Below are 17,636 nucleotides of genomic sequence, written 5' to 3' on the forward strand. Positions count from 1 at the left end.
TATATACGACTAGCTATACAGTGTCTTTGAAATGAAATCGATAGTCTAATTCACACAACAGAAAAAAAAAATTAATAATAAAATAATACTTAGTCAAATATCGTCCAACTAGCGAGCACATTGGTTTTGCAGATATTTCACTTAAAAGACAATATAGCTATGGGTGTTTACGTTGAGAATTAGGATGCGTACAATCATGGGTTTGTTACTAATGTTACTTCATGAAATTAATATAAATATACAGCTCTATTATTATAATAATAATACATGAATAAACAATTTAGAATATTTTTTTTTTTAGAGATAGATAACATGCTACCCGCTTCATTTATTTCATTTAGAAATAAACTTAGCTGGAAATATAAATCAATTAAGATTCGAACTTGGGTCTCAGGTACTATAGAATTTTGCTTCTCCTGTTTGTTTACTCTTCGAGCATACTAGAGTGTACGGTACATCGAGCAATTATATATTTAGCTTCACATGATTAGGGATGTTAATGGATATGGATACCCGAAATTTTATTCGAATCCGAACCCGAATGAAACGGATATATCCGATGGATATGGATATGGATTTTGATATGGATATAAAAAATAAAAATCCGACGGATATGGATTCGGATATAAATTTTGATTGTACCCGACCCAAACCCGATCCGAACTCGAATTTATTTTGTATTATAATATATATATAAATTTGATGTTATATTTGAATTTGTATTTTAAAAATTTAAATTTAATATAATATATTTTGAAATATTGAAAAAAGAAATAATTGTTTCGGGTTCAAATTTTCGGGTTCGGGTTCGGGTTCGGGTTTCGGATTTTTGGTCGGGTTCGGGTTTGGATATGGATTTTTAAAATCCGTCGGATTCGGGTTCAGGTTCGGGTCTCGGGTTTGGATTCGGGTTCGGGTTCGGGTTTTTAAAAATCCGCCCCGAATCCGACCCGTTGACATCTCTACACATGATCATAACCAGTGCTTAATTTTTTTTTTTTCTTGCTGAGTTGGATAATAATTAAGTACACATCTATAAACTATTATGAAACCCCGTTCCTTTCTGTCCACGTGGCGATTTGTGCTTAATTTGTGCTTTTGTGGGACCTACCCGTCAGCTTTCAATTTTTTTTCTCATTCTCTTTCCGGTCCATTCCAATTTAACAGGTTCACCGGTTCACCCTCTCATTCTTTTCCATTTACCCGGTTCATCCACCAACCGCCCCATTCCATCTTCAACCCTAATTGTTTTGCCGCCCCCTACGCGTCGCTCCAACTCCTAATGTCCCTCCCTAGACGGAAAATTGGAGTGAGTTCATTGTCGCTTCTTCTTCCCTCCCAGCCGTTTTCGTTCGCGACGCTTCGTTCCTGCTTATTGATCCTGGCCATTTTCATTACCGGCGCTTCGTTCACGTTCGTTCGCGGCGCTTCGCTGTCTCTATCTCTCTAGGCTTTGTCATTTTCCTTTTCAAAACCCTAAATCATCGCGCAACACATCCTCCTTTTTCCCACCTTGGCACCACTCTCCACGGAGCAGCGCCACCGCCCTAGCGAATCCCCTCGCCCTATGGCGGCGGAGTTGAAGGCCAACGACTCCTCCGTGCCCTTTGAGATATCTATGGAGAGGACCCTGAAGCTTCTATGGTTTTCTGATCCTACAAGGACGATTGCCAAGCCGTAACCTAAATCTCTTTTTGGGTGTTAATTTGATTCAAATTACATTTTTCATTTGGTATTTTTTTAAGAGAAAAATTAGATTTTTGGATGATAAAAGGACCATCCGGTGACTACAACATCTTCCTTACCCCTCTCTCGATCTCAATCTCAATCTCTATCTCTCTTTGTTTTGATCTACAATTATGATGTGTTTTCGATGATTTTGCGATGATTTAGGTGCAGAAATGTAGACAGATGAGGATTTAGCATTGAAGCAGTAACTGGAATTGTATGTTGAAAGAGTTTTGGACTTGGATCCCGGCATTCAAAATCTTGCCCTTGAAAGCATGAGGTACTTTTCTATGTTTTGATTTTAGTAAGCAATATTTCACTTAGTCTAATTTAAAAATAGAGGAAAAAAAGTACTGAAATATATATAAAATCCAAACTGAAAAAAAGATTAGCATGGAACCCCTTGCCGGAGGACATTTTCCAAAAGATGCTTCACCTCAATTTGTTTTTTTCATTCCACTGGTACACTCATGTTTTTGTTATATAAGTTGATTTCATTAAAGAAATTAGAAGTTTACTCAAATCTATAGTTTCTTTTAATAAATTAAAAGTTTTCAAATGCTTTTTTAATAGATGAATTTGTAAGTTTTGCTAAAATTTAACTGCTAAGAACTAATAAAATATTTGGCTTAAACAAATTTCTAATTTAATTGAAGAAAATAGTTCAAACTAAAAGAACTCCTGAAAGATTTAAATATAGTAACCAATTATAAATAGCTAGGGCCTTTTTATCATGATGACCAAGAGTTGAGTGGTATAATTTACTTTCTATTATTTTAGGTCAAACATATGAATATTTTTACACATTATTATTCAGATTAAACTCTAATATCAAATCATTTCTAAGAAAAGATAAAATAAAAAATTTCATAAAAATAATTTTATAAAGACTAAAATATAATAATATTAGTATCAGAAAGTAATTTTTTTAAATCTTTATTAATTTTGAAGTAATTTTTCAACTAATGCTTTAGTTTAATTCTATTCTTCTTTATTTCTCTAATTCTTTAAGTTGTTTGATTTTTTTTTCTTTATGCTTATTTACTTTCAATTAATTTTAACTTTAGGATGACAGTTGTAACGAAAAACTAAGTGTTACCTCCACAAATTGCTTAGGTAATATCACAACTATTAATTTAAAAATTTTTGTTACTTTTATACGAGTTATCATTTAGTTGTTTCTTTCTATATTTTTTTCAATCCCTTTGACAATATTTTAATATTAATTTTATGCTTACAAATAATTTTAAAAAAGTTTTACAATTTTATGTGTGTATTTTCAGTTTCTTAAATAATTGGCGATGATGACAATGTAAAAAATCTATAAATCTTCTATCTATAGACTACTACAAAATACAGTTCCTTTTGCCCACGTGGTGATATTTGCTTAATTTAAACTTTTGTAGGACCTACCTGTCAGGTTAAAACTATTTTGCTTAATTGTGGGTTTGTGTAGGATCTATCTGTCGACTTAAGTTGGATGACGATTATGCAACTGTGCAGCCATTGATTTCCTTACAAATTTTTTCGGTAATGATTGAAATGCGGAAATTGCTTTTGTTGATTATTGATATAGCTTATTGATTATCTGAGCCTATGAATTTTTGTTGTTTCTCATCCTTATTAGTTGCTTTCGCTTCTTCTCCTTATTCATTGGTTGCGGTCATATTTAATTAAAGAAATTTTAATTCTTTTTTCTCCTATAGTTAATGCTTATATATATATATATATATATATAGCAAATGAAAACTAATCATATACTTAGTTTGGTTTCACCGGCAAATTATGCATATATATTTTGAAAAATAAATTGATTTTCGTTTCCTTGCGGATCATATGGTTCTCTTGCCTTCTACGTGTGTTTTGATTCTAAAATTGTAAGCTACCCTGTTCATGCCTCTTCTATATATGATTAGTTTTTATTTGCTTTTTCATTAGCTTTAATATTTACAATATGTATTCAAATGCTTTTTAATACGTTATACGAATGTAATGTTTAAGTTTTTCTTATTAATATAACTAGCGATGATGACAAAATGAACAATCTTATGATTAATATATGAACCAAATATTTTATATGGTAAGGCAACTCGGATGGCAATTATGCAACCGTTGCAACCAATAATTTCCTTTAACAACTGATGAAGCAACCAACTAAGACAGTATATACAGTTTATACTGTGGGGGAACGGCCTATTGGCTTAAACTTATTTGCTTAATTTTGGTCCTTTGTAGAAACTACCTGTTAGCTTAAACTTAGCTTAAGTTGTAAGCTCTCGGAGCACACCTATCAGTGTTATATTCTCATGTTCTCCCATTTCGCCTATTTATCTTCTCAGCCTTTAGCCAGTTATCATTGAATCAGTTGATTTTCTCAACCTTCAGACTGTTCGCTACCCCATTAGACGTTGCTCTAGCTCCTACTATGCCCCCATTTAAGTCAAAGATTGTGTTGGGTACATTGTCGCTCCTTCTTTCCTCCCTGGCGTTTTTGTTAGCAGAGCTTCGTTCCCGCCTATTGATCCCTTTGCTGGAAAAATAGTTCTGATTCATTGTACTCTCTGCTCCCTTCGACACATCGAGTTTCTTTATTCGTTGAATCCGAAGAGTTGATCTACGGTGTTTACAAGATCTGTCCTTGCTTATATAATCATCATCCACCAATTTTTAATAGTGCGGCAAACGTCCTCTATTGCCGGTGCTATCTTCTTGGCAAACGTCCTCTATTGCCGGTGCTATCTTCTTCTCTGATATGGTTTCTGCCTTAGTATCTAAATGGTAAGGCAACTCAGATGGCAATTATACAACCGTTGCAACCAAGGATTTCACTTAACAACTAATAAAGCAACAGTTCATTCTCTCATTCTCTTCCTACTTACTGCATTTTTTTCTTTTCCAATTCACTTTTTACTTGGTTGTTGCTTTTTTATTAATTTTACTACTTTATACTTTCATATACTTTTTAATAAATTCTATGAATGTATTTTGTTTTATTTTTGTTATGATTGGCGATGATGACAAAATGAATAATTTTATGATTAATATGAAAAGAGTATCTAAATGGTAAGGCAACTCGGATGGCAGTTATGCAACTGTTGCAACCAAGGATTTCACTTAACAACTAATGAAACAGCAGTTCATTCTCTTATTTTCTTTCAATTTAATTAGTTCATCCTCCAACTGGTTACCATTTATCCCATTCCACTTACAACCCTAATTGGTTCACTGCCCCCTATGCGTCGCTCCGGCTCCTGATGTGCCCTCCTTAGACGGAAAATTGGGGTGAGTTCATTATCGCTCCTTCTCTTTCCCGTCATTTCCTTTAGCGGCGCTTCGTTCCTACCTATTTATCTCTTTCGGTGCCAAAAGTGGTTTTGATTACTAACAATATTCATTATATATCTGAGCCTACAGTAAAAATGAAATTTTACCATCTGTTGTCCTTCGTCGCTTTGCTCCAATTTCCCTTTTTTCTGCATCTATTCCTATTACGAGTTTTGGTGCTGATATTACTCTATCTTTTACTTAATTTTATGGTGTCCTGCTTTATTTTATTATACTTTTTTTCGATTGTTGTGATGATGTTTTTTTAAAAAAATTTCTTTTACTATAACTTCTGCACTTATTGCTCCTATCTTTTGCTAGCTTTACTTTAATATTAAATGACAAAAATAAAATACCCGTATTTAAGTTGACCTTTTCTATATACTTTANAATGAAAAAAATTACGGTTGAATATCAACGAAGATTGTACATGATAAATTAACTAGGATGGCAATTACAAAATAATTGCAACCAGTAATTCCTCTCGAATATATAAGCTATTGAGGACATACAACTATACGCGACATTTTTTCTTGAAGACTTTTGAAATGAGAAAAATAGTATTGTTGATTACTGATAATACTCATTACATGTCTAAGCCTATAGTAAAAATGGAATTTTACAACCTACTGTCCTCCGTCAGTTTGCTCCAATTTCTTCTACTGCTGCTTATGCTTCTTATGATGTATATTTTGCTATCATTTTGCTTTGCATTTATTTTGTGTTTCCTTTTTTTCCTGCATCTATTCCTTCTACAAGTTCATATGCTGATATTCCTCTATCTTCTACTTAATCTTAGGTGCTCTGCTTCATTTTATTTTACTTAATGTAAGTTGCTATTTCACTTCCTCTTTTTCTGCTACTATTTCTTCTATCACATATCTGGTATATACATATGAGTTCATCCAATTATTCCTTATGCCTATATTTTCTTTTTGTTTATATCTAATCTTAAAAAACTGCTAGAAAATAAACTAAATTTGTATGCTTATGCTGTATAATAAATTCATATATGTCGTCTTCTATCATGTGTTAATACTCATGTCTAACCTCTTAAAGCAGAATCTGAGGAGCTAAATCCATAAATGCATGCATGTTGTATTTTATCATGTGTAAACATTTATGTACCTAATCTCTTAAAGTTGATGTGTAAATCTAAATATTATATATTTCTTATCCTTTTAACTCAAATATTTTATCTATTTTATAATTATTATATTATGCATCTTTGATATTGATTACTGATGGTTAGCTTAATCTACATTTCATTTATTAAGAACACAGAAATAACTGATACAGTAATACAAAAGACTATTTTTATCACTATAATACATGCCCAATTTTTTTGCATTTACTGACTATTGCTTTTTCTTAGTGCTAACTATTGCAGATGTTTTTTGACTGCTACAACTCTAAATTTCATTGTATCTATGGCTGCCACTGCTGCTGTAGCTTCGGATGTTTCTATTTTTATTTATCTATTATTCAAATCTTTTTATTCTTCTGATGTATTTACTATTTCTTCTCTCTTTAGCTTCTTTATTTACTATTTCTTCTATCTTTATTTATACATCAAAATTTCTTCTCCTATAGTCTTTTTTTTTGGGTTTCTTTGTTTGTTCTTTATGTTTGAAGTATGAATATCATAAACATAGTAATAAAGATAATTAAATATTAAATTTTTTTTTAAAAAAAAATATAGTAAAAAAAAAATTAAAGCTAAATATTGAATATTATCTATCCGCTGCATCGCGCGGGTCACTGCACTAGTTAAATTATTACCCCTCTAATTCCTTGCTGATCACCAATTTGGTGGTTTTTTTTTTTGACTAACTTATAAAAAATCTCTTTATAAATACATATTTAACTTTTTCTTTCTAACTTTCAAAAATTTATATTTTGCGCCTTTAATATTTTAATTTGTTGTATTTAGTCATTCTCTGTCAGTGTTCCATCACTATTATATCTTATTTTTATAATTTATATCAAAAATATCCTTCAAAATAACATAAGTATATTAAAAAATTATTTTTTCTAATAAAAAAAGTAAAAAAAAAATTAGTTATTTTGTCCTCTATATTAACACCGTACCATATGAAAATATTTATAAAATTATAAAGGGACTTCTCTAAAATATAAAAAAAATTATAAAGGGCTAAAAAGTAGACTTTTGAAAGTTATGGAGGAAAAGTAAAAAAAAAAAGAGTATTTACAAGGAGATTTTTTATATTTTAGCTCCTTTTTTTTTTTTTTTTTTTGCTTTTTGATGTATGATGACAACAAAAAGAAAAAGAGAAATCTACAGTTACTTGCTTTCCTTTGGCATGACTGGAGCATTGCGAATTAGAAAAGGTTCATCAACAAATGCATTATATAAGCTAATCACTTCTCTTTACAAATCACCCAAATAATGATAGTCTCACTTTTGTTTTCCTTTTCTTTTTTGAAAAATTAAACATAGAATGATTTATTTATTTTTATTCATTAAAGATGAGTCTTAATTATTTACATGCCACCAAACATTAATTACAAATCTATGATTTTGCATATTTTCTTTTGACTACTGGGACCAATATGCACCTAGCAACGTGATAGGCCCTACCATGCTATCCTTTTTTTGAGGAAATTTCCAACTAACCTCGTATCATAGTTTAGGGATCCCAGGTTCCCTAACAATTAGGCCCTGTTTGGATACATAGTTAAAAAACTTCATGGAATTTTTATTCTATGGTTTTGGTCTAAATGAAATACGGAATTCTATAACTACAAAAAAATTCCACAGCTTCATTTTTAAGCTGTTTGGATACATATCATACAATTCCACAGGATTTATAACAATTAAATTTCTAAAATTTTAAAATTCAAAATTCAAAATTTAACAAATAAAAAATTAAAAATATTAAAATTCAAAATTCAAATATAAAACTTTAAAATTAAATGTAAAAATATAAAATTAAATTAGATTTTATGTTTTTAAATTATGAATATTGGTAATTTGAAATTTAAAATTTGAAATTGAAACACTTTAAATCTGTTAAAATGTTAAGACTATACCATTTTAACTTTAAATTTTGAAATTTTAAAAATCTATAATTAAAATTTTAAATTTGAAATTTAATTATAAACTTACATATTATAAATTTAAATTTAAAATTTAAGTTTAATTTAAATTTTGAAATTAAATGTAAAAATTCACAAGATTAAATTAAAATTTGAAATTCTGAAATTTGAAATTTGATTTGGAAATTTTTGAAGATTTGGAATTTGAAAGTTGAAGATAATTTGAAATTTGAAAATTTGAAATTTTGAATTTAGTCTATTTGGAAATGTTGAAATTTGAAATTTTGAAAATTTTGAAATTTGAATTTAAATTTGAATTTTGAAATTTTTAAAATTTGAATTTGAAAGTTGAAAATTTGAAATTTGGAACTTTTGAAATTTGAAATTTGACTTTTGAAATTTTGAAATTGAAATTTTGAAGTAGAAATTTGAAATTTTTGAAATTGAAATTTGAAATTGAAGTTGAAATTTGAAGAAATTTGAACTTTTTGAATTTTAAATTTGAATTTGAAATTTGAAAATTTGAACTTTTGAATTTGAATTGAAATTTGACAAGTTGAAATTTGAAATTTGAAACTTTTTGAAATTTGAATTTGAATTTGAAATTTGAACTATTTTGAATTTGAAATTTCAAATTTGAAGTTGAATTTGAATATTTTGAAATTTGAAAGTTGAAATTTGAAATTTGAACTTTTTGAAATTTGAAATTTGAACTTTTTGAAATTTGAAATTTGAAATCAAAATTAAAAATGAATTTTAAAATTTTAAAATTTGAAATTTAAAATTTTATGTTGAAATTTAAAATTTAGAAATTGATACATCTTGGGGAGCCCAAAATGGTGGAATTTTTTTCCTTTGGTTAAAGTGGATTGTAACTTTACTCCATTTTTTAGAGTATGGTATAACTATACTCTAAAAATTACGTCATTTTGTTTCTTCCAAACGCTTCATAGGATTATTTTTCTATCGGCGTAGCATAGTTTAACTATGCTACGTTTTTAGAGGTATCCAAACGGGGCCTTAAAGAAAAGTGAAGTGGGGGTAATGGAATAGAATAATCTCTGTGGAATCATGTGTTCTTTGAGTCTAGTTTACCTCTCGTGCTTTGTGGTTTAATTTGAAGGAAAAACTTCAAATATCACTCATGTGGTTCCGTACTTTTTCACTTTAGTATCATATGGTTTAAAGTGTATCAATTTAGTATCTTGTGGTTTCATTTTTCTCTTTTTATTATCCCCTATACTAATTTTTTTAGTTAAATTAGCGACAAAATTAAAACTAAGAGATACTAAAGTGAATATTCGATAAACCTTGGTAAGGTATATGAAGTTTTTTGTATATAATTTAACGAAATGCTAACGGAGGAGCTGACAAAAAGATAACATAGTACTAAATTGATACACTTTAAACCATAAGGTACTAAAGTAAGAAGATGTGAAATTACAGTAATGGCTTTTGAAGTTTATCCTAATTTGAATAAAAAATGTCCCCTGAGGTTTCAATTTTAGTCTTCTAGATAAACTTTCAGCTAATTTTATTAGAATCTGGATTTGAATTGGACTTTTGGTTCATACTAATCCGATTTGAACCGCACTTTGTGTTTGTATTTTGATCTAAACTTAATCTGACAAGCTTCAGAAATCGACTTAGTATTTGACATTCAGATAGAACTTCAGACAAAAATTCAATCCAAATACGATCAGAACGAATTAGTTATAAACAAGACCGATCCAAATGTAGATTTTAGTGGGTTGATGGAAAGTTTTTATCGGGAATCGACGGTAACATTTGTAAATATCTAAAAATGATACTTGAACGGCTCTTAGATAAGCTTCTTAAGAGTATAGTAACTAAAATCTCTGTGGTGACCAACAAGAACAAGAACACACTTGTATGGAAATTTCCCAGTAGCTGCATACTTTTCTCCTTTCTATTAAGCCCATTTTGCGGTTGTATCGAATGGTGTAAATTGGGCTTTGATCTGCATCCAGGCCACAAAAGAGCCCATCTAAATTTTTTTCTATTAATATTAGTGTGGTCGATGGACCAAGAATCATGCGGAAAAACATACAACATTTCATTGCTAGTCGTATCTTGTGTAAGTGGTAAAGGACTTGATAGCCGATATAAAGGTCTCAAGCACGTGTTGAATGGATCAGAGAGGGTAGAGTTCCCCTACAAACAATTCGCACTAAAATTGAAGCCTAATTGCTTCAAAATATGTGAGAATAGTTTGAAGCCCAATTGCTTCGTATTTTCATCTAATTTTTTTTTTTAGAAAAATGAACGAACTAGTCTCACAGATTTTGATGCTTGGTGCAAGAAATTTAGATGATCTTCTCAGGAACCGTGCTAGGTATGCCAATTTTTAAAAATCTAAAAAAAGAAAAAAAAAAACCCCCTCTTAGTGTTTTCTTTTAAGAGATAACCCTCTTAATTAGTGTTTTCTTAAAAAACATGTGACTATGAAACCGAAGGAATGTGGTTTACAGGTGTAATTGATTTCAAGAAATTAACCAACAATATAAGAAGGACCCCACACTTAACAAGTAATGTCAAAGTCATTTTCGCAAGCAATGTGCTTAGATTAATTGAATCCGTGGACTTGGAGGTGCCACATAAGAGAACAAAACAAATAATCCTTAATCAATGCAAAACAACGTGGGTGAATTTGAACTTGATAGGTTAATAAAAAGCACATGAATATTGTGAATGAGACATGAACGTGAGCAATTTTGAACTTGTAGAGATATTCTCAGCTGTGGAAACAACAGATGAAGTAAAACTAGAGGCCAAACCCTAAGATGTCATCAATGACCTATTGTTTCCAACTCAATGTGGAATAACTTGTCCACATGTGTACTATTGGCCTTGTTCTTTCATTCGCTTTAAGTTTCAGTCATTTGTCGTTTATTAATTGTTGTCGGCAATCAGTTAAACCGAATCGGGTGCGCCCATGATCGGACTCGATCCGACGATTATTATATATATTGTTTAATTGGACTAGAATTAATCTCGTTTTAAATAAAAAAGCTAATTAGAGATATATTATAGCCATATTAAGATAACAATCAAAAAATCGATTAGGCCTAATGTTTTGCTTCACTATTAAGGTTTCTTGATTCCTTATAAATGTATAGACCATCTCTCATAAAAAGTAACAAAAAATAAAATAAGAAATAATATAATAATTTGTGAGCCATCTTGTGAGAGATAGAAACCATATTTTTTATTATCCTAGAAGGTCTTGAAAGTATTCGTTTGCATGTATTCGATCCACTACCGGTTCGGAACGTTAGAAGATCTTTGTGGACGATCCGAGGACATGTGAATTAATCTCTACGATTGGAGCTCATCGCGTTCTAGCACGAGTCGCTTTCGCAAAATGTATAAACGAATTCTTCCGCTGCGTTCTACAATAGTAGAACTGAGTAAATTGAGAAGTCTGAAATTTGTACTATGTGGTAAACAAAAATGATATTTTGAGACCCATGGCCAATTCTTAAGTTTGGTGGCGCGGAATCTTCAGTAACTTTTGTTTCTGTGGGCTGGAACTATCGAAATCCATGCTGATTCGTCGAGAAAACAAGACTTGATCCTCCTAGCTGCGACTTGGTGGGTAATATGGACGGATAGAAACAACTCTGTTTTCAGTGGAAAGCCGCCCAATATCACCAGATCTCTTGAACGTGTCAAACTACTAATCAGCAATTGGACCACAATACTCTGATGTCTTTTCTGTACCCCTTCATCTGTTCCACTTTCTTTTGTTACGTTGATTTTCTTTTTGCTTTTTAATTTCTTTTTTACCTTTTTGCCGGTTTCTCGGAGGCCTAAGCTGCTTCCAACTTGTACGCTCAGTTCATTTGACTTAATCAATGAAGCAGGTAGCTTGCTACCTATTTTTCAAAAAAATAACTTTTGTTTCTGTGAAAAAAAAAAAATCTCTTTTTCCTTTTATTAATATTACCTCTCGTTTATTTGTTTATTTAAATTTTAATCTTGCATTTCCTTTTCCATGTAATCTTGTGGTCCACCCCACGAAAATAGATACTACCTCTATTCCATGTTAATTCTAAAGAAGGATCCAAAAAACTTTAATAAAAGTGTTTTTGGCCTTTATCAGAGATTATATTCGGGTGCATGGATCCATCACCTTTTGATTTTTCTCTTTTTTGGGGGGGAACTTTAAACGTACGTTCTTTGTAACTAAACCTAACTCTAAGAAGTCCAAAGTAGATCATGACTAGTGTTTCAGGATCGACAAGCCAAAATTGCCAACCCAAGACACACTCTCTACCTAAAAGTTGAGTCAACATGGACCCAAGTTGAGTCTTTGACTTGGCCTGGAGCATTTAAAAAGTGTTGTTTGAATAATTACAACAGTTATGTAACTAAGTAGAGTTACCTTTTACTTTCACATTGTCTCTCGCAATGACACATTCGCATCATCGATGACCGGCTCAGTTATACATGATCTAGATTAATTATTTGAACCTCGTAGAAATCAAATTTTACGATTTCATCTAATGATTAAGTATTATATCTCAAATTCAAGTTAGAAAGTTTATTAGGAATTATCGATTTTGAAACACCTAAATGCAAAACAAATTTTGTTGAAAAATAATAAAATTTTTGCCACTTAAAAGTTGATAATTTTTAATTATTGAAAAACACTTACAATTTGTTAAAAACTTATAAATTTTGTTTGTTAAGAAGTTCAAATAGCATAGATTATGTATGACGGTGCCTCGTTATCGTTAGTTTAAATATCCTGTCATCAACAATGATGCAGCAACAACATTTAAACATATAGCTTTATAGTAAAGTATATGTTTTGATCAATAATTTTGCTATAAAAAGGTATACTCATTATATTCCTGCACCAAAATATAAAGATGATTCCAAAAAATCATCTTCATGTTCCCCTTCTTAACTTCCACTCCATCTCTAAGCTTTTCCATTTTTAGGAAAGTTGCTACTGCATGTGCTAAGATCATGTTTGCTTCACTGAGATTGGAAGAGGCTAGAGGTTGCGAGTTTCAACCGTACACCTAATTTTGAAAGTCATGCTTCCACGCCGTACATAAAGTTGGGAGTAGTGCATGCTCACAGATCGTACGCTACCAACCGTTTTTAATTAGGTGATTCGATTGCCAATCTTCTACAAACATATATCCATGCTCACGATTCAACAAAGTGGGATACTTTCGCGTTAGAGATCTGGTGAAACAAACAGGCTCTAATGGTCCCTGCCTCCGCTCGTCACAAATTTACTGTTTTTTTTTTTTTTGCAGTGTCAAATTCATGACATCTCGCTCCTTCCAACCAACTTTTATATTCTTGGCAACCAAAAACAAAAACAAAAAAAAAAAACCATCATTATAAATAGTAGATTAGTGCATTTAACGCGCCATAAGATATCGAAAGACCTAATTCTTACAATTAAACCAGCAATTTTCCTACAAAATTAAGCACAACCCAATGGACTTTGATCAGGCTGCAGGGATGTGCCCTAAACCCTCAGTCCTTAGTGGATGGTTTATTTTTGAGGGGGAAAAAAAAGTGATGTTAGCATAGCAATTAGTTGTTAGGAACAAATCAACTATATTAATTGAATTCGGTGAACGTACTCTACTCATTTGAATACTAAGCAATTAACTTTAATCTGTAAATAACCATTTTCAATTCTATTAAAATCACTGCTAAAAAATGAAGCATTTGAATCTCTGATTAATCAACAATACGTACATTTGCATGCAGAAATAATAATATCTAATCAGCTCAATCCTGCATTAAAAAAAAAAAAAGTATATATAAAGTTAAAACATTATTTCAAAATAACTGGAAAAAAAAATCAGACTATTATATATTCTCAATTAATCTTTATCAATATTTGACATGTCGCATTGAGATTAATTGGGGTACAAATTATTATCGCGCGAGAATATATATAATATGTAGCGTGTAGTACTCTGTCACACATGGCCATTGGCTACATAAGCGTTTCTGGAGTGAGAATTGGCCCTCTCCTTAAGCCAAGTAAAAATGAACCCAAACCCAAACTCGACTATGTCCTTAGGCTCGCCAATCAACTGGTGCCACATCCCGGGCACAATCTTAAGGGTCTTGTCCTTGCTCCGAGCCAACTCGTAGACCAACTCGGCCGAGTCCGAGTCGCACACCGAGTCATCCTCCCCATGCAGCACCAGCATGGGCACGTCCACCTCCCTGCACCTCCTCCCTATCACCTCACAAACCCTGGTGAGCTCCAACGCCGTCGACGCCGGCGGGTGCTCCGAATTTTGCGCCCGCGGGTTCCGCCGCACCAGCTCCCTCTTCCACTCCTCCTTGTACGACTTTTGCCTTAGGGACTGGGTCACCACTACTCGCCAATTCGGCGCGATGAAGGCCGCGGCGGGGAGGAACTTCTCGAGCGGCCAAATCGGTTTGAACTTGGAGGAAACGCCGCACATCGCGCCGTTCAGGACGAGACCGTCCCACCCGCCCTTTTGCTTGAGGTAGACTAGGACGGCCAAGGCCCCACCAAGCGATTCCCCGTAGAGGAAGGACGGTAGCGGTCCGTGGGCCGATTTGACAGAGCTGAAGTATTGAATGCAGTCGTCGACGACCGGCGTCACCGTGGGGACGTGGCCCCGCCGTCCCTCGGAGCGACCGTGGCCGGGGAGGTCGAGCGCGCAGACAAGGAACCCTAGCTTTGCGATGGCCACCGCGGTGAGCTCGAAAATCCAGCTGCTCTCCGAGGCATACCTGTTGATCAGTGTACAAAATATTAAAACACCGTTGTCTACATGCAAAGGAACATATCAGACTATGATGATCGGAGCAGAAAGTTATGGGTTCGAATTGAGTGAAAATTTTAACGCAGTAAGGAGAAACCGATTGATCGGTTGTTGCGAATTACCCGTGGATCATGGCGACAAGGCCAGATAGGTCGGCGGAGTGCGGCGCCGGGCGCCAAGTTTGGGTGAAGATCTTCATGTTCCTCTTGTTGAGCATGAAGGACTCTTGGTGGATCACTTTGTGCTTCGCATAGAACTCGTCTCTTGTGAGTTCTCCAAAGGGGCTACTCTTGTTAGCTTGGTGTATGGGATGAGCCATGAGGAGAAATATAGAAAAGAGGATCTTCAACTGGAATGAACTTTGTAACTAAGTGAAAGATATTTAATCTGTGGGTTTATATATATATATATATATATATAGGAGTGAGTGCATATAGTGAATTAGAAAAGAGATTAAGCTTTAGTGGTGTACATAATTGAGTATTTAATAGGGTTGGGAGGTTGTTGTGTGATCCTAACAATGAGACTATCAATTTTATATATATATATATAGTACCTTGTAGTCACTGAGAGGGAAAATAATGCATAAAAAGAAGCTCTTGAACATTCTTAATAGTGAAATTCTACTATCTAAGTAATGCTTTAGAACGTTCTATCTGTTGGTATATATTAATGCGATAGAGATGGTTATATTAGCTTGATTAGTTCAGGATTCATACTCAACCTTGGAACATGTTGATGCATTAATGCTGCGAAAAGGACAAATATCTACAAAGCAAGCCTTTTTGTTTTTTGTCCATTTCCTCTCTTATATTTTTTTACCACCTTTAAATACTGTAACTTTATTCATTTCCATGCAGTAAAAAAAAAAAAATTATGTTGGGTAAATTAAATTTACATTCGTACAATGAAATAACTTCTTATTTAGATCCACTTTAATTTCTTCTCCAGAGACGTGTTGGAAATAAATGAATTAAAAGGATGTGGAACTTTGTTAGGCGAGTAGTTTTACATCGAATAATTAAGAAAAGAGTAAACAATTAATACATATTAGTAGGTTCAGAATTAACAAGTTTAAAATTTTTTAAGTTTAATAGATTTTATTAAGTATGTCACATTTTCAGACTCATATAGCTGCAGGCTTGATCCAGAACTTTGTAACAAAATTAATATTAATTAATTATAATTATAACAACTTTAATTTGTTCAGTATATAATTAATTTTAAGTTTTGAACATGAACATAGAACATTTTTCCTTTTCCAATCAACTGGTCAATCAACTAGCCTAATGCTTCCAAGAAGAATCGTCAAAAGTACTAGTGCCGACTAGTTCTAAGAGCCATATGATTTTGTTTCCGCTAAATAACAAACGTAAAATCCTTGCACATGCTTTAATTAAATCAACTTCAACAATGTACTTTTTAATTATAACTTGTTCAAATAGTTACAAAAATTTAGGATCCTTACCAAAATTAGTTACCAAACTTCACTTAATGCTTCGCATGTCGACATGTTAGTTTTTAACAGAGAAATTAAAGCTGATGCGTTATTAATGACTTGTTTAGCTTACTTATGTAATTCTTTTGTATTAAATATAGCTGTCATTATCCCTCGACTTAAAATTTTGTATTTGAATTCAGCGGTCATTCCAAACCCTTCTGCCTATTGAGTGTTTATAACGTGGAGATTTGTGATTAACTCGTGCATGCACTTTAAGATACTATATAAATTTATCAACGCATCGATAATATATAAAAACAATATTAGAAAAAGACCTGTAACAGCACTTTAGAAAGGATGGTAGATGAGCGCACCAATCATAAAAAGCCCTAATCACTGCTGCTTCTGCAAAGAAGACTAATTTGTATGAACAAAAGCTTTAAATTCCAAAGAAAGAAAGAAGGGAAGAGGTCTAATAACAACCTTCTCGCAAGTAAAAGAGAGACAGATGTTAGTTGTATTCATTGCATGAGAATTAATGAGCAGTAGTTGCCTCAAATTTCACGGAAAAGGTCATCATCCACCTCTTTCACGTGTATGGTTGTGTTTCAGTTTCCACTTCCTGGCACTTCCTCTTTTTGATCTCGTTGTTGCTATATTTTAAGCAATTTACGTATCTATAATTTTATTAAAATATGTAATTAGGTTAAATTATGTATCTGCAGAGCCGTCAAATCACTTAAATAAAGCAAACTAAAAAGTTGGTTATTAAAATAAAAATTTTGATAAATTGGACAGTCGAATCAAAATACATTCAAAATGGTCTACAATTCAACCAAGTTTTATACATTTTTTTTACCTTCTTAAAAAATAACGTTAGTAGCTAATATGTGAAGCATCGGATCGATTTGGTATTGGATCTGTGCCAGGTGCTAGTAACAATTTACCACGCGGTATTTACCTTCACCAGCTTAATTAAGAGACCAAAGTAATTAATAAGAAAATTTTATAAGTGAGGCTTCTAAAACTATTAGATCTGGAAATTTATTCAAGTTTTCTACTCCAGCCAAAAGTTGTACATTCTTTTCTGTCTCGAATCATAGTATTACCCTCTTAAATTGATCCATGCACCTCGATCATGTAGATCATCAAAACGTTTATGCAGATCAAAATCTCAATAAGTTAGATGTGGACCTGGCCCAAACATATATACTCTATTGTTCTACTACTAGAATTGGAGTAAAACTTAAATTTCGAAGTTTGCTGTGATTAAATTTGCA

General features: G+C 32.4%; 1 protein-coding gene and 1 long non-coding RNA gene across 3 annotated transcripts; one reads left to right on the forward strand and one right to left on the reverse strand.

The window, feature by feature from the left end:
• LOC109713130 lies at nt 1,208-6,640 on the forward strand. 2 transcript variants are annotated; one of them, XR_002217044.1, is made up of 3 exons: nt 1,208-2,008; nt 3,185-3,258; nt 5,852-6,640. It is a non-coding gene; the product is annotated as an uncharacterized LOC109713130 (long non-coding RNA). The 2 variants fall into 2 exon arrangements; XR_002217043.1 differs by lacking the exon at nt 5,852-6,640 and having other exon boundaries at nt 1,212-2,008; nt 3,185-3,861.
• On the reverse strand, nt 13,924-15,464 carry LOC109712336 (caffeoylshikimate esterase-like). Its single transcript, XM_020235853.1, has 2 exons — nt 15,038-15,464; nt 13,924-14,883 (listed from the first exon to the last, which is right to left on the reverse strand). Exons 1-2 carry the CDS (start codon nt 15,232-15,234, stop codon nt 14,091-14,093), a joined length of 990 nt encoding a protein of 329 aa, XP_020091442.1. The 5' UTR covers nt 15,235-15,464; the 3' UTR covers nt 13,924-14,090.

The sequence above is a fragment of the Ananas comosus genome, linkage group 7 (assembly GCF_001540865.1).
Source record: "Ananas comosus cultivar F153 linkage group 7, ASM154086v1, whole genome shotgun sequence".
Taxonomy (NCBI): domain Eukaryota; kingdom Viridiplantae; phylum Streptophyta; class Magnoliopsida; order Poales; family Bromeliaceae; genus Ananas; species Ananas comosus.